The sequence below is a fragment of the Syngnathoides biaculeatus genome, chromosome 13, assembly GCF_019802595.1.
Source record: "Syngnathoides biaculeatus isolate LvHL_M chromosome 13, ASM1980259v1, whole genome shotgun sequence".
In the NCBI taxonomy this organism is placed as follows: domain Eukaryota; kingdom Metazoa; phylum Chordata; class Actinopteri; order Syngnathiformes; family Syngnathidae; genus Syngnathoides; species Syngnathoides biaculeatus.
Window position 1 is genome coordinate 3,956,032 of NC_084652.1, and position 25,315 is coordinate 3,981,346.

The 25,315-nt window shown below is 44.8% G+C and overlaps 1 protein-coding gene across 2 annotated transcripts in view; it reads right to left on the minus strand.

Moving 5' to 3' along the window:
- LOC133511436 (parathyroid hormone/parathyroid hormone-related peptide receptor-like) overlaps nt 1-25,315 on the minus strand; it is a 73,107-nt gene that overhangs the window by 20,090 nt on the left and 27,702 nt on the right. For both annotated transcript variants that reach the window (XM_061840354.1, XM_061840353.1), the window contains exon 2: nt 10,274-10,379. In XM_061840354.1, the coding sequence (XP_061696338.1) occupies nt 10,274-10,379 (106 nt within the window). The remainder of the gene's footprint in view (nt 1-10,273; nt 10,380-25,315) is intronic.

Here is a 25,315-nt window from a genome sequence, read left to right on the forward strand (position 1 = left end):
TATATATATATATATATATATATATATATATATATATTTATTTGACTACAATGCAAACGAATATGAGCCTATAAATGAAGTCTGGCATTAGTTATGCAAATGAGGCCGACACCCACGGCGCGATTTTAATTATGACCCGCAGATGTCAAAACAGCTGCCGCACGCTTTCCCCCGATGATGCTATTTTACGCGCAGACCGCAATCCCCGGCTATTTTTTTTTTTTTTTTACACAAAAACGAGGTCTGGGCTATGGATCCCACATGCCCCCACCAGACCCAACCCCCCCCCCCCCCCCAACCACACCGCCACCACCTAACTGCCAGCTTCAGCGTGTTTCCCCTCAATGAGAAGCTTGTCTGACACATGGCTGTTTTTTAAGTACAAAAAACAAGAACATACGGAGTGGAAAAGAAAGTTGATACAATGCAGTATTTATTTTAAAACGAATCTCGAAGCAGCATAAAAGTGGAATCTATGTCGAGCTTTGATTTTGACATCTGCCTCACATTTCTGAGGTTCGGTGTTCGATTCTCGTCTCTGAACCTCCTGCGGATATTTTTTTTTCCAGATCCAGAGTTATAAATGGGTTATTTTCTGTCTATATGTGCCTGCGATCGACTGTCGACCAGTCCAGGGCGTACCCCGCTTCTTGCCGAAAGTCATAAGTGATAGGCCCCAGCTCCCAGCCCCCAGCTCACACCCAACCCGAATGAGAACAAATGCTACGGAAAATGGATGGTGCGTACAGAAAGCCATTAACAATTGTTGACAGTTCCAGCAGATGGCACTGTGCTGAAAAAAGCGGGCTGCTTTATCATTTTAATTCACGTGGGTGCCGCGTTGCTCCATATTGTGGATCTTGAAAGATGTCGCCGGCCTATATTTCACGAACAATTTCTCTTTATGGCTCAAATCCTGGCGGGTCACACGCCACGACCTACTGTCGAAAGAGTATTTAATGTCACAAAGAGCAAATGCCCCCCCCCCCCTCCCCTCTACTCAAACCGTTTTTCAGTCCAACAATGAGCTGACACAACACTGACCTTCATATGTCTCAAACGGATTCCTTCCTTCAGCGATGTAAAGTTTTCAACAAACCAAACCTACTCATATGTGTTCAACCTCACTATTTTCAATCATTATTGTCTGAAAAAAAAAAAATCTATCGAGAATTCGAATAGAAATGGGATGCCGCAGAATGAGGAAATAGCCGGATTTTACATGAGGACAACGAATAGTAGCAACTTGTGATACGCGAAGGAAATGTACCGTATTTTCCGCACTACAAGGCCTACCTAAAAGCCTTTAATTTTTTCAAAAGCTGGCAGTGCGTCTTATAATCATAATTATACATGGATCACTATTGAGCCTTTAGCGCAGCGCCATCTAATGGATGCATAACGTAACCCCAGCCTCTATTGTAGCGTCTATTCTATGTGCCTTATAATGCGGTGCGCCTTTCCGTGCTAACTTTGACCGATGTGTTATCCTCTCCCGATGCCAAATTATGCCTTCAGATTAAAACACTGAAATATTTTATTATACTGAAGGATATAATGCGTGAAAATCATTATGTGCCAAAAATGGGATGCTGCCCACGAATTAAGTAGCAAATTTATAATTACAGTAATATGTGTCCTCCTTTCCATTAACGTTTATATTGCCTTGCATTAACGTCTGCGGTGGACGAGTCGACTTTTGTTTACTAAAATTATTTGGCTTGGTTGAACATTTTGGTGTATTAATGCATAAAATGTTGACTCATTTGTCGTTTTATGTTAGTTTGACTGTCAACTATGTGCGACAAACTAAGCAAAATTCTATAAAATTAAATTGATAAATCAAATAAAATCATTCAAATTAAGTATTTAAAAATAAATCACATTTGTTTTTTATTTATATTATTCTCTTGTTTTTATGACTATACTGTTGTGATAAAATGACCAAAAATGTTTTAATACAATAAATACATTACTTATTTTGATTTGCCTTCTTATTGGTTTCTAAATAACATGTTACATATTTTGATTGATGTTATGTCAGGCGGTACAGGTCCCACAAAACACAGACAAGCAGATTTAGGGACAGATTCTTTTTTTTCCATAATTTGCTGACTGGTTGCATGCCAATCGCAGGGCACGCCGGACGGAATCCAGGCCGAAGCCGGAATTTCCGGAGAAAACACGGAAAACAATAAATATACAGTACAATAAACAAGTTGAGCTAATCTCGGGGGGTTGGGGGAGTTAGCGACCATCGATCTGCTCGATGGTGACTCAAGCCCCTAAACCGAGACTATCATTTGCGTAGAAACAGCCGTCTAGACACCGAAAGCGCCTCGGCGGGTGGTCAGGCGAGAAAAACACCGAAATAATTCCCTCCGACCCCGAAAAACTGCACAGTCGCCGTGATGCTTTTGAATGTTCAGCACATTCAAGGTCAGACCACAAAGCGAAGAACACGCCGCGTTACAGTACTTTGGTCAAAGCGGCCAAAAATAGTTAAGCGTGTCCGACGCCTTGTTACCACTTCTGGGTAAAGGCTTTCACGGATCGTGGGGAAGCTTTCTTTGGACTACGCCTCTAAATGTCTGTTGTCAGTTCAAACCTTCGTGTATGGCCAGGTAGAATAAATTCATACCTGTCAACTCGTACGGTTTAGCCGTCGTTCATACGGATTTTGTGGTGAATCTTATCACAAATCATACGGATTCTGAAAAATTTCCGTTTTATTTTGCCCAGAATGGCGCTAGTCTACTCTATTGTGGGGAAAACCCGAAGCTGGGGAATTCCAAACGTAGCCAAAGATTTTTGTCGCAGCAGGCATGATGTTTAGCACTGCGGCAAATTGTTGATTTAGATTAGCAAAATACTTTCATTTCCGGTAACTTTCCGGTAAATCTTTGGCCCGGATCGAGCACCGGCGAGCCGGACACCTCACAACGGGAAACACGGAGGCTTCGGCCGAGGACCTGCTGGCCGGCTCTCGGCTACCTGTCACAATCGATCAAATCGTTAACGATACGCCATTGGTGACGCTGATCTATCGAGATAGGAGCTCTACGGGGATATTACTTGACTGCAACAAAAAGTGAGTGTCATTTTTTTATCTTGACTGTGATCATTTGTGGCTCAAATTAGTTTGACTAAGCTCGTCGCTAACGCTAGTTATGCTAGCTCGCTAGTTAGCCGCCTGGGCCTCATTACAAATACATGGGATTATTGTAGCTAACATTGTAGCTCTCTCGCTAGCATTCGAGCTCATGGTCGTGTTTTTATAACAGCTGACAATAATATAACTGAATGCTGTGTTTTCACCACGTGGGTGTCATATCTATGTCAAGATAGACGTTCCATTGACTAAGATTGAGAATGACTTCTTGGGAACAATCGCTAATGTCAGTGAGTTCATCTATAGCTTATTGTTAGCCTTATCATAGAGATCAGTTTATTCACTAAAAATAAGGAATTGATCATCGGGATTCAGTAGATATGTAATCTTTCAAAACATTTATCTTTTCCCTTCACCGATTCTCTTACAAATATCTGAGGTATTGTAGCCTGGCTGATAAAAAAAAAAAAAAAACCAAAAAAAACATCTTTTTGATCGTTCTACTCAGTAGAATTAGACATTAACTTCAGATATTATCATTATGGAGATCTACTATAAAAATCATTGAAAAACTTTGTTTTTTTTCCCCCTCCGTTATTTTGACATATAATTTTCTTCGGTATGTTATAAGGATTTTTTGGTCTCTATAAGGATTTTTTTTTTTTGGGTAGTTTATACAGGTTGGCGCTCCGAAAAGTTGACAGGTATGCAATTTGCAGTTACAGTCTAGAAGGGGAGCGTTGAATATTTTATCTGTAGAAAGTCTTTCTCCAGACATTTGATATAAGACTACAAAAGTCACTCGATTTGTTGCTCAATGCATTCTTAAAACAAGTCACTGTATTACAATAACAGCGATAAACAAAACAAACAAAAGTCATTGATGGAAATGCGTTTCAGCAGTACAAAGTACAGTCCAAATGGTGAGCAGTTACAGATGAATATAATATCCATACCCCTGAATGCGTCCGAACGTGTCACCGTTAAAATGTCATCGGGCGCGTCAGCCGCGTGATGAAATTGTCTGCGCTGTGTTTTTAAAATCGAGACCACGGCACGTGAACCATAACATTTAATCTAATGATGACCGTTCGGAGCGAGTGTTTAAAAATAAATAAGCAAACCCGACCGAGTGTTTTGATTAAAGTAAGAGGACACGGGAAGAATTCATATTTCGCTCCCCTCGATTTTCTTGAAGGATGGCAACATTTTTGTCACGTTTTCTTCCTTTAATTAGGAATCTTTTCCTTTCTCCATTAGCTCATTAAGTACACATCGAATTATTTTTGACTAACAGAAAACTTGTCTTGTCTTTCGTTTAATGACGCTCTCTTAAGAACCCGTCAAAACAAACTACGCAGCGTAGTTTGCACAGAAATTTTAAGTGGAGGTAAATTTGTAAGTTTAAAACAACTATAAATCCATTCAGTGCAAGAAATTCAATAAATAATAATCTCAGTTGTTGTTGAAAGTTGTGACTTGAGACTTGCGTGTGAATTAGTCCCACGTCTGCTACCGAGGATAGTAAATGTAATCTCAGTATCTCAGTCACACAAACATTATTTTTCTCATTATTTTTATCATTATTTCATTGGCCGGCGTAAACCCGGCGCAGCAGGCGGCTCGGCTGTGCGTCGGGGACGGGTTGGACTGGTGTTGGTAATTTCGTAGACCGGCGTAGCCCAGCCGGATCCAAGAGCGGGCGACCACTTGCACGGCACTTCATTCAACACCAATCAATGCGGCTCCTCTCCTTCCCTTTAAAAAGGGGAAGTCTACTCATTGAAAAAAAAATATGTATCAGACAGGTCATGTCATTGGTACTGTACCATTTAAAATCAAGATTTTCATCAGATATCATTTAAGGTTGTTTATATCGGCAATTTTGAACGTTCCCGGTCGCTGACGTTTTGGCGAGTCACATGACCTACGTGCGCGATGTGACGTGTCATGAGGCTCGGTTACGTTCCTACACGGTTATTGTCAGTGCTGATTTCTTGGATTTATCCACATCTGATGAAGAAATAGCAGTTGATCGCAAAGACGGAGGGATACTTAAATGCCGCGAGCCAGCTTCGTCCGGCAGCCGGCTGCGAGCGAGCGAACTCTGGCCTTTGTTTATGCACTTATGTCCCGTGTGTAGGCCTCCGAGTAGTCAGACTCTGCGTCGTTCCCGTCCGAAGAACCATCAGAATATTCAACAGCCACAGGTTCAAATCTGTTTGGAAGTATTCCTCCGTCTTCCCGATCAACCGATACTTCTATTTCTTCATCAGATGAGGAGAAATCGGAGAAATCGGCGCTGAAAATAACTGTGTAGGAACGTAACCGTTCGACACGACACGTCACATCGCGCACGTAGGTCGCCAAAATGTCAGCGACCGGGAACGTTCAAAATTGCCGATATAAACAACCTTAAATGATATCTGGTGAAAATCTTAATTTGAAAGTTACAGTACCAATGACAATCTGATACATTGTTTTTTTTCAATGAGTAGACTTCCCCTTTAAAGGGAAGGAGAGGAGCCGCATTGATTGGTGTATATTGCTAACCGAAACAGCAGCACGAACCGCAACATGTAACCAGTCTCTCCAATAAATTGTGTCTGTGGAGGGTGGCGTCATCAAGAGATTCCTGCACAGTACTAAAAGTGACCTTGCAACCCATCTGAGTTTTCCATCCCAACGTCCCTTTCACTTGACACGAATTGTGAATTCGCGGTACTCGCAAAAAGCTCATCATTTTCAACGTAAAAAAAAAAAAAAAAAAAAATGAGAGGAAGAAAGGGTGTGTTAATGCTACTTTGTAAGTCATCAACAGGATTGGCCTGACCGGAGCGCCAACGGTGGGGGGGGCCTTGATGTCACCGTTAAAGGGAAGAACCTTTAATTAAGTCGAAATGGGAACGTGCGCTACGTGCTTATCCGTCCACGTCAAGTCAGGCGCGTCGGAGATGGATGCTAATCAGGTAAAATATTAATCACGGCTCCTTTGGCTGCAAAATTAAAGAAGCAAACGAGGTCAGTGAGCAACGTCAGGTCACTTTACTCCAGTTCGAGACCTCCGTTGCACTAAATGCGACCACTAGGGGGTCAGCAAAATATTTACTATGGAAATGTTTTTTTTTCAGCTGCTGGAAAGCATTGGCCTCACAGTTCTGAAGTCCCAGGTTCAATCCCGCCTGCGTGGATTTTGCATGTTCTCCTCGTCCCTGCGTGGGTTTTCTCCGGGCACTCCAGTTTCCTCCCACAACCCCAAAACACGCACCATTAATTGGACACTCTAAATTGCCCATAGGTGTGATTGTGAGCGCGGCAGTTTGTCTCGACGTGCCCTGCGATTGGCTGTTAACCAGTTCAGGGTGTACCCTAAACCCCGCCTCCTACCCGTTGATAGCTGGGATAGGCTCCAGCACTCCCGCGACCCTCGTGAGGATAAGCAGCTAAGAAAATGGATGGATGGATGTTTTTTCATACACTTTTATACAATGAGTATGAAAAATCCGAAGTATTAGCGTCAACTCCTAAAATGTGCATGAACTTGAGCGTAAACTCATCGATGTGATGCACCGAAATAATAATTCAAACTTGATTTTAACGAGTAAATAAATGAAGTAACAATCCAAATGCGCTGCAGGAGTGCGACACTAAGCCTCGGCGTCACTCCCAACTGTCAGGATGCATTAAGGGGGTTTGTGGTCAACTAGGCGACACGCACACATTGCAGTTACGGTACTCTTAAATACACTTGGAGAGTAAACATGTCATTATTATAATGGGAGCCATTTGGTGCCTGCAGTCATATTTTCATCCCTCCTCATTTGTGATTTTTGGATATCGCTGAACTGGGACGAACAAAAGCTTTTGTGTCCGGATCCTGGAAGCAAACACTTTTAATTGCACGTTTCATTTACATGCGGTCAATCGCCGCGACCTCAATTGAGTCGGAACGAAGACGGCAGATCATCACGGTTTGGTAAACGATAATCCCAAATATCCTCCCAAACAATAAAGTGGAGAGAAAACCGCAATGCGGTTGGGATTTCGATGTTCCTCAGACATCCATAAGTGTACATATAATCACCGACGGGCAAGACCGCAAGGAAAGAAGAGGAAACACAAAAGCAGCTTATGCTTCATTGCTGCTTTTTGTTGCCAAGATTTTAGGCCGTTGAGAGCACCAAAAAAAAAAATACGCGCCACGGAATTTAAAAAGTAAGCAGCAGAACAAAAGTTGGATAGGATGATAGAAGATTAGGATAGGAGACCACCAAACAAGTAAAAAGTCTGATCTTGAAGGAACTCCAAGTAACCAGAGGCCATAACCAGAGGGGGGAAAAAAATGACAAAAATGATAAATACAAAAAGGTTTTGATGTACCGTAATTTCCGGCCATTCTGCCGCGACTCTTTTCCACACGCTTTCAATGCGGTGATGCGGCTAATTTGTGCATTTTTTCCTCACGGCCGCAAGGGGGCACTCGAGGGGAAAAAGCAAGAGTGAGACCGGTGGAACATATGTACCGAGGAAGTGACTTTTCCCGGTCCGGCCCTGCCGTGTCTCACTGATTTTTACCGGTATGTTGTTTTTAACCGACCCCGTTAGCGCGGCGCTAGTGTTAGCGTTAGCGTTAGCATGCCGACGCTAGCGCCATCGCGCTCGCAAATCTGCACAGTCAAATCACACGCGTAAAATTTGTTACGAGTAGAAATAATCCTATCTCAACTTTTATTTATTTATTTGCATATTTGTTTCTTTATTATTTATTAATGTGTTATTTATTTATTTATTTTAAAAATATATATATCTTTACGTTGAAAGATGTGGCTTATTTTGTGCAGTCTTGACCAATGTTCCCTCTAAGCTGCGCCACCGCGTAATTGCGCACTTGTCGCACAATCTCAGCCGATACAGCGCAGTGAACCACTGCCTGACACAGAAGCACACGGTCTCTATCAACGAGGTCTTGCTCAGCCTCTACTTCCTAGTTTACCTGACACCGTCCCCCTCCGCTCTTAAAGGGCTACACTCGTAATTACAAACAGAACACACGCCTGCGACTTTATATCTGCGGGCGTGACTGGTGGACCACACCTGTACATTTTTCAAATGTGAGTTACTGTATGTATATGAGGGGTTTGCGTACAAAACAAATACTTCTGGTCATCAGCCATGACATTTTGTTTGCGTCTTACTGGGGCTTTGTGAGGTCCAACATCGTAAACAACAAGTGTGACGTTTCCCGATGCAACATTAGTTCAGAGCACAACAACAACAAACAAAAAACATGATCTCGCTATCTGAGACAATTACATGGGATTACAAAAAGATTCACCGCTGATGTCTTCACACTGTGGGTAACTAATATCATTTTAATCAACCGTTGAGGCAGGAAATCAACATTTAGCACGTGCGACAGGGTTTATCATTGCCTCTTGGATGAATACGTTAGCGATTCGAAGCACTACAAAGCCATCAGCATACCGCCGCTTTTGTCTCCCACTGCTCCCCCAGCGAACGCCGCTATTTATCGATTATTATTATTTTTTTTTTTTTACATCCCAAATTCCCAGCGGCGCACCTCCGACATGTCAGATACTGTCTGTCTTTTCGCACGTCTTTCAATCCCTTTAGCGTCAATTCAGCCGGAAACGAGACAAACGGCAAACCTCGGTTAGACCAATAAAACCAATTTGCTGCGAAGCCGGCGACGAAGAAAAAACAACATCAAAAAATCAAAATAAACACGTCTGTATCGCTCGGCCTGGGAGGAATCTGTGACCGAAAGTTTTCAGCGTCAATAGAGCCGCGTGAATCCGCTCTCATGGAAACGCAATCATCGGTAACCAAGTGGAATTGATTGCCAGCGAAATAAAGGTCTGAAATTGAAAGAGTACGGGTTGAAGAACTTGATGACGTTTGACGGTATCTGCGCCAGGTGGTCTCATAAAAGTCCGCTGAGCATGTAATATTTTTTTTTTTTTTTTACAGATGGACGGCTCGATTAAGACGTGACTTTGTAATTTATTGTTGACCTTCCCAGGTCCTTATCGGAGGATTCCAGTTGATTTGATTGACCCAGGTGGCCTTGGGTCCCCTTCAAAGTCACTAAAGTTATGATAATTATAAGTGATGCACTGCTATTTTTTTTTTTTTTCCTCCAGTTCACGACTGGCTCATGTTTAACCGGATTAGATTCAGCAGCGGATCTGGAACGTAGCAACTGTAGCGCATCCCGCAAAAAAAAAAAAACACGCCTCAGTTCTGGAAAATGGAAATTTCAGACCCGAGCGGGAACATTGAGGACGGTATACAAGAAGTACCAAATTCTCACACGGAAATATTAGGAAAGGGGCAGGAAGTGTAATTACCTGACGCTCTAGCCGCACGTCTATTCCATAAACAAACAAAGTGCAGCTCGGCCTCTGGCCGGCGGACATCTTGGCTAGCGAGACGCTTTTGGCGGTATGGAAAACCCGTTTGAAAAAGTCAAAATCCGTGCAGCATAAACAAATAAATGTATATATTTGTTACTTTTGCACATTACAAAGTATTGCATTTTCTAAAAGTAAGACAGTTGACGTTGCACTTTCTGAAAAAGAAATGAAATTGAAGCAGTATTTACTGCTAGTGGTTTTAAATTTTTACGTTTCATTTTCAACCTCGTCAGGAAAGATAAACTGTTTATGGTTTGTCTTGGAGTACCCGATGTGAACCGAATCGTGATCTGAAAACAAAGACCAAAGACCAAACCCTGACTTTTTGGCATACGCTTACATTTTTAGGAAATGCAGTATTAAAATGAATCATACTACAGTCAGGTTAAGTCGACAAACCCTGGCCAAACAACATCGTCGATGGTCATGGATATTCCAGTTCATAATTTTTTGGGGCTTATTTGGGTGTGTGTGTGGGGGGGGGGGTATAATTTGGCTTGCATTAATTATTGTTTATTTTTTCGTTTTATTTATTTTTTGTTCAAAGTAAGCAGAAACTTGTGTGAAAACAGTGAATATACCGTTATTTAAAAAAAAAACAAAAAAAAAAACAAACGAGAGACAACGCTTATGTTATTTATCATCTGATAAAGTGCATTTTTGAATTATTTTTAAGAACGCAAATTTCTCTGGGATAAACGCGAGCGCGGCTTCGGGTTCTCACCTGGAAGCTTGCCTTGCCTCGACTTGATGAGGCTCTCGCATTTGCGCTTGGCTTTGAACAGCAGCGCGATCTGCTCCTCTTTGGTGAGTACATCGTCTGCATGGGCCTGCGGGGGATTAAAATAATAAAAAAAAAAAAAAAAAAGGCAGAAAAATCACGTTAAGTGAAGAACTGCACGCCAAAATCGGCGCATACTCGCTTTTACAGTTGTCGTTTACAGCCAGTGGGTTGTATGATTTGTACAATCACGGATTCATCAATGTACATTCTTATGTCTAACATATCGTTGCGTTCAAGCTGAAACATTCCATTCATCCATTTTCTTTGCCGCATATCCTCACGAGGGTCGCGGGGAATGCTGGAGCCAATTCCCAGCTGTCAACGGGCAAGAAGCGGGGTACGCCCTGAACTGGTCGCCCGCCAATCGCAGGGCACATCGAGACAAACGGCCGCACTCACAATCACACCTAGGGGCAATTTAGAGTGTCCGATCAATGTTGGCATTAACTGTACTGTACATCATGCACGGCAAGACGGTAATCGTTCAAGCTAAAAATAAAACGTGGGACTTGTGTTCGTATTATTACAATTTTTATATGGAAATTCTGAGTTTTGTATGACATGTTTGGAAAATGTGTTCATCTCTCAAATCAACTTTCAGCATTGAAATGAATGCAAATTACATTAATCTGTGCTGGAATTCACATTCTACCTGTGGACAAATTAGAGTTGAATGAACCTGAAATGGGCGGCACGGTGGCTCAGCTGGTAAAGTGTTGGCCTCACAGTTCTGAGGACTGGAGTTCAAATCCCGGACCCACCTTTGTGCAGTTTGTATGTTCTCCCCGTGACTGCGTGGGTTTCCTCCGAGCACTCCAGTTTCCTCCCACATCCAAAAAACATCTATCCACCCATCCATTTTCTTCAGCGTTTATCCTCACGAGGTTCGCGGGGAGTCCTGCAGCCAATCCCACCTGTCAACGGGCAGGAGGCGGGGTCCACCTTGAACTGGTTGCCAGGCAATCGCAGGGCACATCCAGACAAACAGCCACACTCAAAATCACACCTTGGGACAATTTAGAGTGTCCAATTGATCTGGCATGTGGGAGGAAACCGGAGTGCCTGGAGGAAACCCACGCAGGCACGGGGAGAACATCCAAACTCCACTCAAGTGAGTCTGGGATTGAACCCGGGGTCTCAGGACTGTGAGGCCAACGCTTTACCAGCTGAGCCACCGTTCCACCCTCAAGCAGAAAACTTATATGTCCAAAAATGGCAAATTTTTCATTTTTTTTTTACTAATTGATGGAATTAATCTTTCCCCCCTTTGTCTTTTTAAAAAAATTTATTTAATGTGTTAAAAATAGCTTGAAAACAAATCCATGAAGTCTCTTGAATGCGCAACCGTCTGAGAAATGTTGTAAAACTGCATGATGTAGCCTCAAAATTGAAACTTTGTATTCCCCCCCCCCGCGACAATAGATTACATCGATTTGAGCGGAGCCCGTTTTGGACCTCGGGAACGCTTCGACGCACAAGGAACCGGTCACCGGAACGAATCCGCCGAGGCCCAGCTGACCTCGCAAGGAACAAGTACGGAATTCTTTCGTCTTGGTTCTTTTACTCTTTCGGGGGTGATCTTGTTTCCCCAAAAAGAATCCCGATGCACTAAACTCAAATCACCTCCACAGATGGTTAAGTTTGAATCTCTTCTTTCTCCCACGGGATACGAAAGCTGAGTGCCCCCCCCACCACCACCCCCCACTTTCCAGATAATAGTCCGTTCCCTCATCTCATCTGCTCTCGCCTGAATGTTATCAGTATGTTTGTGTGTTCAGAACGTCGTGTGGTCAGTTTGAACAAATAATAGTTAACTGTGTGTGTGGGTGTGTGTCCGTGTGTCCGAGTGTCCTATGAGCAACAGCAGCACGCAAATATGGAGGCCACAAAGACAAATGCGTTCGGATTCATCACTGGTGGCCATCTTGGATCCCGGTCATTTTTGCTTTTGTCAAGTATGACTTTGTTGTTGTGTTGACAAGAAACGGCCCATTATTGCAATATCACGCAAAACTTGAACGATGCAGCGTCAGTGTTAGTAAAAGTATTGATTATGGATATTGAGGGATTCGGCCCCACGCCAATGTTATGTGACTGTCGGAGATGCTTTGATTAAAACAAAGACGACAAAGTCAGAGAAGTGCAGCTTCCTGGGTTAAGTATTGAAGCGTGAAACTGCGTGAGGCGCTTTGGCTGTATTATTTTTGCTCCTTATTGCGAGATCAAATCATATTTCGGCTTACCCAGTTCTCCTGGGCATTATATAAGTAAGTTTAACGTGGTACACGACGATAAAACGGCACGACAACAGATTTGCGCAGATTTCATTTCCGGGTTGCGTTTATGGTCCCAATTGTTACGAGACAGAATTCATTTTAAAAATATTAGACTATGTTTCTCGGCAGGTTGATGCAGGAATATAGCAGAAAATGACATGAAGAGGAAGAAATGTGAAAATTATGAGATGTTTAAAGAGTTAATTAATTTGCTATTTCAAGATCAAACCGACACAGTTGGCCTCACAGTTCTGAGGACCCGGGTTCGATCCCGCCCCCTCCCTGTGTGGAATTTGCATGTTCTCCCCGTGCCTGTGTGGGTTTTCTCCGGGCACTTGGGTTTCCTCCCACATTCCCAAAACTTGCAACATTTATTGGACTCTCTAAATTGACCCTAGGTGTGATTGTGAGTGCGGCTGTTTGTCTCTATGTGCCCTGCGCTTGGCTGGCGCCCAGTTCAGGGTGTACCCTGCCACCTGCCCGTTGACAGCTGGGATAGACTCCAGCACTCCCCGAAAAGGTCGTGAGGATAAGCGGTGAAGAAAATGGATGGATGGATGAATGAATGGATGTTTTTGGGATGTGGGAGGAAACTGGAGTTGCCCGAAGAAAACCCACACAGGCACGGGAGGAAAATACAAACTCCACAAAGGCAGGTCCCGGGATCAAACCCGGGTCCTCAGAACTGTGAGGCCAGCCAACGCTTTACCAGCCGAAACCCCGTGTCGCCCATTTCACGTTCATTCAACTTTCATTTGTCCACAGGTAGAATGTGAGCACGAATACTTGCACAGATTAATGTACTTTGCATTCATTTCAATGCTGAAAGTTAATTTGAGAGATGAACACATTTTCCAAACATGTCATTCATCCATTATCCTAGTGAGGATAAGCCACAAAGAAAATGGATGCATGGATATACTATGTTTCTTGGCATGTTGGGGCAGGAATTTAGCAGAAAATGACACGAACAGGAAGAAATATGAGAATTATGAGGCGTTTAAACAGTCAATTAATTTGGTATTTCAAGATCAAATGACAAATATTTTTCACCAGCAGACTATCTGCTGAATCTGACGGCGTATTTGCGTATTTCCTGGCGTTCCGTTCTCCCGTTAAATAGTAGTAAGTGAACAAACCGTGAAGGCCTGCAACAGTGTGGCCTGGATAAAACGTACAATTAAATCTAAATTTGACCTCATATGTCCTTGGCCAAATCACACGCAAAGAGCAAAGCTGTATTTTTTTTATTTTTTTTTTAATTTCTGTCTCCTCTTTCATCCAAGAAAAAAAAAAAAAATATATATATATATATATATATATATATATATATGAGCTTTTACTCTTGCGGTCATATCCACAGGTGGACGTGATTTTTAATCAGATGTGACACGGGACAAAAAAAAATAAAAATAAAAATTTGATTTCCACGTCAAGTTTGAGAGTGGCGTGGTAGCTCCGGGTGTGATTTTCTATCAGAGGAAACACGTCCTCTCGAAATGGGTCTCTTGTCACGCTCACATTTTTGCTCCCAGGATTTGTTTTTTGGGCCAGAAGCAACCAGTCAATTTTAACCCGGCATGACGGGAAGAAGGGACAAGAAAAGTGGAAGATTGAAGCTGACGTATAGGCTGGATGTGTACTGCGTGCTTCAAGTGGCACGATTCATATTCTTTGGATATCATCGTCAGTGAAAAATCAATGCGATCAGATATTTTAAGATTGAAAAGAGGCCTTTTTCTACGGAATGGAAGTCCACCAAAGTGATTGTAGTGTAAACGAAGAGCTTGGATATACGTTGCCAACCCCTTTAGGAGGAAATCTATGATACAGAGTCCATATAAATTAATTACTTTTATATTATTTATTATCCATCCATTTTCTTTGCTGCTTATCCTCTAAAGGGTCGCGGGGAGTGCTGGAGCCTGTCCCAACTCTCAACGGGCAGGGGGCGGGGGTACACCCTGAACTGGTTGCCAGCCAATCGCAAGGCACATAGAGTCAAACAGTCGCGCTCACAATCACACCTACGGGCAATTTAGAGTGTCCAATTAATGTCGCATGTTTTGGGGATGTGGGAGGAAACCGGAGTCCCGAAGGAAACCCACGCAGGCACGGGGAGAAAATGCAAACTCCACACAGGCGGGTGTGCGATTGAACCCGGGACCTCAGAACTGCGAGGCCAAAGCTTCACCAGCTGCTCCACCGTGGCACCTATTATCTATTAATTAATTGGATTTTAAAAAAATTACCCATTAAACACACTTTTTCAAGTATTTCTTAGTGCCTGTTCTTTACCTACAGCTAGTTTAACATACACGGAGCAGCGACACGGACAAACCGAGCATAAAGCAGTATACACGGGTATAAACCGTTAGCCCTGCTGTGCGGGAAAAACAAATAGTAAAATGAGAAAACGCGGCACTGAAGAATTTGACCCAAGGGACCATATATAGGGGAAACAGGAGGGGCCCAAGAATTGACCCTTGAGGAACGCCATAGGTCATTGCCATTTTACAATGGTTCGAAAATATCTGCTTTCCTCCAGGTCGCACCTGAACCATTTAAGGTCCGTTCCTTTTCGTCCTACCCACGTTTCCAACTTATGATCTACCATATCAAAAATCTTACGTCATTAGCATTTCAATAAGAGCAGATTCTGTTCCGAGACGAGTTCAAAATCCTGATTGAGTCCATTTCAGTTCAAGAGTTGATGAAAAATAACAATCTTGAATATGAAGTATGAAGGGCGGGTTTTAAATGGGCTCGCTAACATGGAAGCCTCCAGCGTTCTATTTTTTCATTTTTTTTTTTAAAGAAGAGGATTATTGGCAGCTCCTTTAAGAGCCTCAGGAAATTCGCCAAAGTAATTATTTCCTGCAAGACTTCATAAAAGCTTTGAAAAAGTTCGATGCTATTGATGGTTACCGCCGCTCGACTGTTTTCCATCCAGGTTTTTGGTCAACTGCATCATAATATCTTATCTTATCATTTTGCTCATTTGTGCCGATACAAAGCGAACGATGAAGCACATTATTGCACGGGTTCACTCCATCCCATAATGCCATTTTATCATCGTCCAAATATGCTAATTGGGGACAATTATATAATTCCATCTGCTTGAACGATACAAATAAACATTAAAAAAAAAAACACCTGCTGTAATTTTTTTCTGCATTAAAAAAAAAAAGTATAGAGTAAAACAATGAAAACATGCTACATTATAGAGGTATGCACGTTATTAAATATGCTAAATAATTAGTGGAGGATTGACTCATTTAAAATCAGTTGGAATGCAGTTTTTAAGATCTGGAACTGCGGTAGAAATCCGGCATGTGACTGTGGCTCAGTTTGCGGAGCGGTCTCCCCTGTGACCGAAGGGTTGCCGGTTCGAATCCCAACTGCCTGCCTGCGCAAGTGTGACTGGGCAAGACACCGGACCCTTGCTTCTAGTGCAGGGGGTGTCAAATTCGCGTCAGAGGGCCATTACGACTGAAACCATGAAAATCTGTAATTGAAGCATCATAACCATCCACTTTCTTCCCTGCTTATCCTCACGAGGGTCATGGGGACGTACTGTATATTTGGTTTTGACATGATAGTAGAAGCCGAGCTCGTCATGTCATTGGCAGTGAAACTTTGCGTATAAGTTAACACCACTGTTACATAAGATTGTAATTTCACACTATTTTTAGATACATGATACATATGTTACCATCTGCTGGTAAACTACCGTGATTTCCCGTATATAATGCGCACCCCAAAAGTTGTCCTCACAATTCGAGAAAACCCTTCTAACTTTGTAACGCATTTTTACAGCGCAAGCTTTTGATGTTTCCATCCATTTTCTTTGCCGCTTATCCTCACAAGGGTCGCGGGGAGTCCTGGAGCCTATCCCAGCGGGCAGGAGGCGGGGTACACCCTGAACTGGTCGCCAGCCAATCGCAGGGCACATTGAGACAACTAGTCGCACTCACAATCACACCTAGGGGCAATTTAGAGTGTCCAGTCGATGGTGCGTGTTTTTGGGATGTGGGAGGAAACCGGAGAAAACCCACGGAGGAACGGGGAGAACACGCAAACTCCCATTGAACCCAGGTCCTCAACGCTTTACCAGCTGAGCCCCCATTATATTTACACATGAAATTTACCAAATAGTTTTGGAATCAGAAATCAAGGGTAATGAGTTTTTCAACTATTGTTGACATTTGGTAACACAAAAAACGCTCACGATATTTCAGCGTCATAATTTATGATGTGACGAGTTTGAAATGTTGTTTCAGATTTGAACAAAAATCATGGAAGTTGATACACTTGATTTGCCTTCGCGGGCCACCTAGAGTCCCACGGCGGGCCGCCTTTGGCCCGCGGGCCTTGAGTTTGACACCCGTGTCCCAGCGGGCCTGGGAACGCGAACGGGAGGCTTTGCGAAGCGCTTTAAGCACCGTGACGCGTGATATAAGTGCAGTCTGCTTCGCATTCACGTGGTAATATTGCGCCAAAATGAATCGTAACCTTCCACCTGTGCCACCGAGCCCCCTTCAAATTCCAAATATTCTTTTTCTCACTTCGCAAGCGCAGTTTCCTCAGCACACAATTTGGTAATATTCAGCGAGTCCTCAGTGAAGACAAAAAAAAAAAAAAAAAAAATCAATTTTATTGCTCGGTCCTTCTGCGCCGCGCGCATTTACATTGTGATGGGAAACGCCGGGCGCCCCGAGGTGATTCCGGCACGCTGCGAGGCAAGAAACAAACAGGGAAAAAAAGCAGGTAAGGAGGTCCAGCCAGTCATACAAAAACTAATCAGAATCTGGAAAAACAGCCTCAGTGAGTCCCAAAAGGTGCCTTATCTCAAATATATACGATAAAGACTATTTGTGCCCCCCCCCCCCCACACACACACACACCGTACACCTGTCATATTGTTTTTCTTCATTTTTATTACTCTCGCTCCAAAAGGCATCGAAGAGTCCTTTCCCGGGAATCGATTCCAATGCATTCAAACTCACGTGTAACCCAGCCGCTAATTCCACGAGGCCTCCGCGGCGCACAAAAAAAAAAAATAAAAATAAAAATAAAAATGAAAATCCCAAACCACAATACGTCAGCGCCGAGCCGCCGTCCTCGCTATTTTTGGTCCTGGAAATAAAGATGTCCAGTCTGCCGCCGCCCGGTGAATACGCCACACAGGAGAGAGAGAGAGACGCTCGCGGCTTCCCGCTGTAAATAACCGCGCGGGGACTAACATTCAACCGCAGTTGAACAAGGATAGATGCGACCTGTTGACTGTGCTCAGGTGAGTCAATACAGAATATTCCACAAGAGTGTTCGGGGTGTACCCGGCCTCCTGCGCGTTCGACAAGCCGGAATTGGCTCCAGCACTCCCGTGACCCTCGTGAGGATAAGCGGCGAAGAAAATGGATGGATGGACGGATGGATGGTGTTGTATTATTATTCCAAAATGAATCGACTTGAATTTGGAAACATTTGAACGATGTCCCTCGGTATAAAACTTTCAGTCAAGGTTTTATTCATTTCTATAGATATATAAAATCAGATTTCATATTCGTCACTCGGGCCTTGTGTTTCTGTCCTCTGATTGGTTGAGCTGAATGTCTAAACCTCGACAGCGCTTTGGAGTTGATTTTTCTTGCTTTCGTAATAATGCCGTTCAAAGACTTTAATCTGTTGTTGAACGCCCCGCAAGGTCACAAGGTCTGGAGTTTTTGCCCGTTATTTTGCAACACGACGAGAGTCGCCGAAGACGCGGGTCCGAAACCCGCCGCCCCGCCACTGTGAGCGTGAATGTTTTTTAGGTTTTACAGTGTGTGGCCTGATATTGGATGCGACCAGTCCAGGGAAGTACCGTACAGTCAGCTGGTCCGGACTCCAGCTCACCCACAACCCAAGTGAGGATAAGCGCCGTGGAAAACACATCCAGTGGATGGACGGACGGATTCCTCCTTGAAGGGATTTCCGACCCAGCTCGCACTGCGCAGTCCGAGCTGCGAGTTCAAACTGCTCCTCACAACGGCGTATCGAAGAAGAGGATGCTGGGTAATGAACGAGGCCCCTGATTATTTTCCTGCTAAGTCTTCCTCCTCCAGCGGCTCGCGTCCAAACCGCCAGAGTCAACACGGGCCGCTCGCGGGGGGAGAAACATCCACACATTCTTATTTACAGTATTTCATTTCAAAACACAGCATTCTTTCTGCGCATTTCACAGCGGGCCAAAATGAAAACGCGCCGTTTTGTTTTTTTTTTTTTTTTTTTTTTTCATCGGCCGCGCGCGAGAATACAAACTCGGCTTTGCACAAACCGCAAGTTTCTATTTCTCCGCATGGGCAAACTGTGGCTTGATGACTTAAACGGCAGCGCTCTATAAGACCAATATTGAGAGAAGTGTATTTAGGACCTGTGAGTATTACTACTGTGTACTAGACACGCCATCCTGGCCGGCAAGCGCTGAACTTGGATCATTTGGTAACGGAACGCTGAAATTATTTTCGCAAACAAACCCGGTGCAACTAATAAGGCTTTATTTTGACGCGCGGGTAAGAAAAATCTTCCATTCCAAAAAGGCAAAACGTCAAGACGCCGTCGAAACAAAACCCCCCAAAGGGTCGGAAACGTAAACGTCTGCGATAAATCTGCGTTTCGTCTGCGAAGTCTGCGATTGTGAGCGTATGCGGCAGATTTTCAAATGCGGCGGATCTCAAGTTTGTGCGTGGCTTTTTTTTCTCCTGACTCCAGTTTCCTCACACACGCCAAAAACGTACATTTCGGGTTCATCCATCCACCCGTTTTCTTAGCCGCTTATCCTCACGCGGGTCGCGGGGAGTGCCGGAGCCTATCTCAGCTGTCCGGCGGGGTGCACCCTGAACTGGTTGCCAGCCAATCGCAGGGCACATCGAGACACAACAGTCGCACTCACAATCACACCTAGGGGCAATTTAGAGTGTTCATTTAATGTTGAATGTTTTTGGGATGGGCAGCACAGTGGCTCAGCTGGTAAAGCATTGGCCTCGCGGTTCTGAGGTGCCAGTTTCAATCCCAGACCCACCTGTGTGGAGTTTGCAGGTTCTCCCCGTGCCTGCGTGGGTTTCCTCCCACATCCCAAAAACATGCAACATTAATTGGACACTCTAAATTGTCCCTAGGTGTGATTGTGAGTGTGGCTGTTTGTCTGGATGTGCCCCGCGATTGCCTGGCAACCATTTCAGGGTTTACCCCGCCTCCTGCCCGTGGACGGCTGGGATAGGCCACAGGACTCCCGCGAACCTCGTGAGGATAAGCGGTGAAGAAAATGGATGGATGGATGGATAGATGTTTTTGGGATGTGGGAGGAAACTGGAGTGCCCGGAGGAAACCCACGCAGCCACGGGGAGAACATACAAACTGCACAAAGGTGGGTCCGGGATTTGAACCCCAGTCCTCAAAACTGTGAGGCCAACGCTTCACCGTGTTGCCCATTTCAGGTTCATTCAACTCTAATTTGTCCATAGGTAGAATGTGAGCATGAATACCAGCACAGATTAATGTAATTTGCATTCATTTCAATGCTGAAAGTTGATTTGAGAGATGAACACATTTTCCAAACATGTCATACAAAACTCGGAATTTCCATATAAAAATTGTAATGATATGAACACAAGTCCCACGTTTTATTTTTAGCTTGAAGGATTACCGTCTTACTGTGCATGATGTACAGTACAGTTAATGCCAACTCTATGACACCATTTATTACATCTCGACACAGAGAGGGGGGGGGGGAGGCTCCTGTTGCTTTTAAACTCCCATATTTATAGGCAATAATCTTCATAATCCAGATATATCTGCATAATCATTCATTCGTGAATACATTTACATGATTATGACTGTGACCTCACAAGTGGCTGCACTGCGAGGAGGTCCGTTACGTAACCGTTGGTCGTTTTCGAATTCCCAACGCGTGACCCATACTTTTGTTGTATTAAACCACTTTTTTTGCTTTTTAATATGACAAAGCGCCCCCGGTGCAGAGGCTCGGTGCGCGCACATTGTTTCCATCTGAGACCACGCTTCAGTCTGGCGAGCGGGAGAGGGTATAATTAGGAGCTAAACGCCGCTTTAAGTCGGAACGCGGTCTGCGAGCGTTTCCAAAGGACCACCATTTTTTTTTTTTTTGCGGCTTGCGGTTTTTCGTCCTCAGATGCAAAATTGCAGCGTTGAAGAGGAGTGGCACTGACTCACATGCTTCATAATATCCCGGAACTTCATCCGTTGAAACGGTTCAAGTGCTGCGACGCGTCGAAAGCAACATTCGTGTGGACCCCCCCCCCCCCCAACCTCAAGTAGCCCACTGGATGTCAAAAACAAGATTGGGCACAGCGAAAACTTTGCTCCTTACTTTGTGGAGGGACGGGGGGGGAAAAAAAATACAAAAAACATCCTGGAAAGTCCAAAAGCCCCCGCGAGACCCCGAGTTGAATACATGCCAACAACAAGGAAGTCAACGTTGGCCTACGGTGTAAAGAAGGGCAAAAGACCAAAACGTACAGGAAACAAACATTTGACTGTAATAGGGGGGCCCTATAGTGGCCAGGGTGTGCGTGTTCGGTCTCAAAAATACAGGCAAGACAAATTTGATCATTGAAAAAAATGATTATTACTTCAGGCGGCACGGTGGGGGCAGCTGGTAAAAGCGTTGGCCTCATCACAGTTCTGAGGACCCGGGTTCGATCCCGCGTTCCCGCCTGTGTGGAGTTTGCGTGTTCTCCCCGTGCCTGCCTGGGTTTTCTCCGGGCACTCCGGTTTCCTCCCACATCCCAAAAACACGCACCATTATTTGGACACTCTAAATTGCCCGTAGGTGTGATTGCGAGTGCGACTGCTGTCCGTCTCTATGTGCCCTGCGATTGGCCGGCGACCAGTTCAGGGTGTACCCCGCCTCCTAGCCGTTGACAGCTGGGAGAGGCTCCAGCACTCCCTGCGACCCTCATGAGGATAATCGGCAAAAGAAAATGGATGGATGGTGTATTTATACATTTGTCCAGGCACTCCGGTTTCCTCCCACATTCCCAAAAACATTCCACATTAATTGGACACTAAATTGACCATAGGTGTGATTGTGAGTGCGACTGTTTGTCAGGATGTGCCCTGCGATTGGCTGGTGACCAGTTCGGCGTCTACCCCACCTCTCGCCCGTTGACAGCTGGGATAGGCTGCAGCGCTCCCCGCGACCCTTGTGAGGATAAGTGACAAAGAAAATGGATGGATGGATTTAATGATGGCCATATCTCTATAACAGTAGTCACCAATGCGGCGATTCCTACACTAAACAAACAAACAAAAAAAAACTGAGTTGTCTCAATTTGAGTATATCCATTCATAATCCATTGGCTGTTTTGTTGACATTTTTTGACATATTTAATTTGTGATCAATTGTGTGTTATTACCACTTGTTTGTGTTGTCTGTGGCATTTTTTTTGATTCGTGACCTGTGATCGCCTTGAAAACGCGAGCTCACTGCATTCGTCTCGATGAGAATAACATCTATCCATCCATCCATCTATCCATCCATCCATTTTCTTTGCCGCTTAACCTCACGAGGGTCGTGGGGAGTGCTGGAGCCTATCCCAGCTGTCAACGGTCGCCAGCCAATCGCAGTGGCCCTGTGATTGGCTGGCGACCAGTTCAGGGTGTACCCCGCTTCCTGATGTTGACAACTGGGATAGATTCCAGCACTCGCCGCAACACTCATGAGGATGAGCGGCAATTTGAGCGGGGATTTGAACCCCGGTCCTCAGAACTGTGAGTCCAACGCTTCCCAGCTTAACCAGTGTGCTGCCACCATCCATCTATCCATCCATTTTCTTCACCGCTTATCCTCACGAGGGTCGCGGCGAGTGCTGGAGCCTATCCCAGCTGTCAACGGGCAGTAGGCGGGGTACACCCTGAACTGGTCGCCAGCCAATCGCAGGCCACATGGAGACAAACCGTCGCACTCACAATCACACCTAGGGGCAATTTAGAGTGTCCATTTAATGTGGCATGTTTTTGGGATGTGGGAGGAAACCGGAGTGCCCGGAGAAAACCCCACGCGGGCACGGGGAGAACATGCAAACTCCACACAGGCGGGGCCGGGGTTGAACCCGGGTCCTCAGAACCGTGAGGTTTACCAGCTGAGCCATCCATTGTTTCAAATTTTATTCCGTACTTATTGCCTCGTGACAAAGTCTCCCGGGATGGACTCCAGCGCACCTGCGACCCTTCTGAGAATAAACATTACAGAAAAGGGATAATTGGATGGGTGCGCGGATGGATATTTTGTCCTCTATTCTTCGCGAGACCTTTCTGCAAATAATCTTTTATTCAATAGCTTGTACGCGGCTCCATCATGCTTCAAAGAACCAATTTGTCCTTAAAGAGTCGCTAAGGATACGCCGGAGGGATCCGCAACAGGAAGTGGGGATGTGATGCGTAAGTAAAATCTCAAGACGTGGAGCTCTGCACCTGCAGACAGTGACTCACGGTGCGACGAGTGGGCCGCGGGGGGGGGGGGGGGGGACGACCGCTGCTTGCGGGCATCACGGAAGGTTGGAATGTAAAGTTTCACGCGTGGTAGCCTCGCGGCGGTCTTGCGAGAGTTGAGCGGGTAATCATTGCAGAAAGTCGTTGCTGTCCTGTCGCTTTCGGGATTGCGCCATTTGCAACGTTTTGATGCTCCGAAATTCACGCGAGGTCTTGCGGTAAATATTCCTCTTTTCCTTTCGGCTTGTCCCGTGAGGGGTCGCCACAGCCATGTCATCTTTTTCCCATCGAAGCCCATCTCGTGCATCCTCCTCTCTCAACACCCACTGTCCTCATGTCCTCCCTCACAACATCCATCAACCTTTTCTTTGGTCTTCCTCTCTTCTACCAATACTCTCTCGCCTCTGGACATGTCCAGACCATCTAAGTCTGCCCTCTTGAACCTTGTCTCCAAAACATCCAACTTTGGCTGGCCCTCTAATCCTATCCAACCTGCTCACTCCGAGCGAGAACCTCAGGCTGGTCATTTCTGCCACCTCCACTTCTGCTTCCTGTTGTTCTCTTCAGTGCCACCGTCTCTAATCCGTACATCATGGCCGGCCTCACCGCTGTTTTATAAACTTTGCCCTCGAGTCTGTTTCTCTCCTAGCGGAGACTCTTTTGTCACATAGAACACCAGACACCTTCGGGCAACTGTTCCACCCCGCTTGGACCCGTTTCTTCACTTCCTTACCACACTCTCCATTTCTCCGGATTGTTGACCCCAAGTATTTGAAGTCATCCACCCTCGCTATCGCTTCTTGGGAGTCATCCACCCTGGCTATCGCTTCTCCTACGCCCCCCTCATTCACGCACGTATATTCCGTTTTACTTCGGCTAATCTTCATTCCTCTCCTTCCCAGTGCGTGCCTCCTTCTTTCTAATTGTTCCTCCGCCTGCTCCCTGCTTTCACCGCAGATCACAACATCATCTGCGATGGGCCAAGGGGATTCCAGTCTAACCTCATCTGTCAGCCAATCTGTTGCTACAGACAAACAGGAAGGGGTTCAGAGCGGATCCCTGATGCACTCCCACCTCCACCTTACATTCTTCAGACACACCTACGGCGCATCTCACCTCTGTTCCGCTGCCCTCACACACGTCCTGCACTATTCTAGCATATTTCTCCGCCACACCCAGACTTACGCATGCAGTTCCACAGTTCCTCTCTTGGTACTCTGTCATAGCCTTTCTCTCGATCCACAAAGTCACAATGTAGCTCCTTCTGGTAAATGCCACACTGAAACTGTTCTTTCATTTGCATTACACCGATGGCCTTAAAAGCGCTCCAAGTTACGTAGAAATTCGGTCCACATCGCCGCTTCGGGAATGGAACTCCATCACAAACTACAGAACATTCATTGCAAAAGTTCATGTTCGCTTCTTCTATGAAATCTCAGTGAATCTTTTTCCCTTTTTATGTTCTGTATTTATTTATTTTCGTATACCGATGTCAAATCAGCAGGCCACACCGCCTTGACCTTGTTGCCGCAACGGCGAGGTCAGCGAATCCGGGGCGCGACAAATATTTATCAAGAAAAGAGGAGCGGGGATTTTTCGAATGGACTTGTGTATTTTTTTCAACGACGCTTTCACCACAACACGCGCAGCTTTGTGTAAAAAAAAAAAAAAAAAAAAAAAAAAACAGGTTGCTCGAAGAAACCTGAAAGCTCTCCCAGGGTAGCTGTTTCAAGAAAGAAAGAGAAAAATGAAAGAATTATGATTTTTTTACCCTTACGGGCTTCCAGGGACATCGTTCTCAGCCTGCCTTCATTCGAACGAGCATCGACGCTGCTTTTACATGTTTTTTTTTTTTTTTTCTGTGCTTGTTTCTTTGCTTGCGCGGCTAATAAAAGAGGGAAAAAAAAGATATCTTGATCTCAGTGTCAACATCGTAATGAGGTGCCTGCGGGCGGTTTTGGGGGTGAGCTGGTTCTGTCGTTCTCATTTTAAAGTAGCATCGTGTTAAGTTGAGAAAGATGCCAGGATCGAGAATTGTCGACAATTAGCTTCCGCTTGAACGCGCTGGAGAATTGAGTCATTCAACTGATACTTTTCAGTCATCAAAAGTTATTTTTTTTTTTTAATTTTTAAACACGTATTTAGGATTCTACTTCCATGAAACAAGACTGCCTCTTTCAGGAAGTCAACCGCT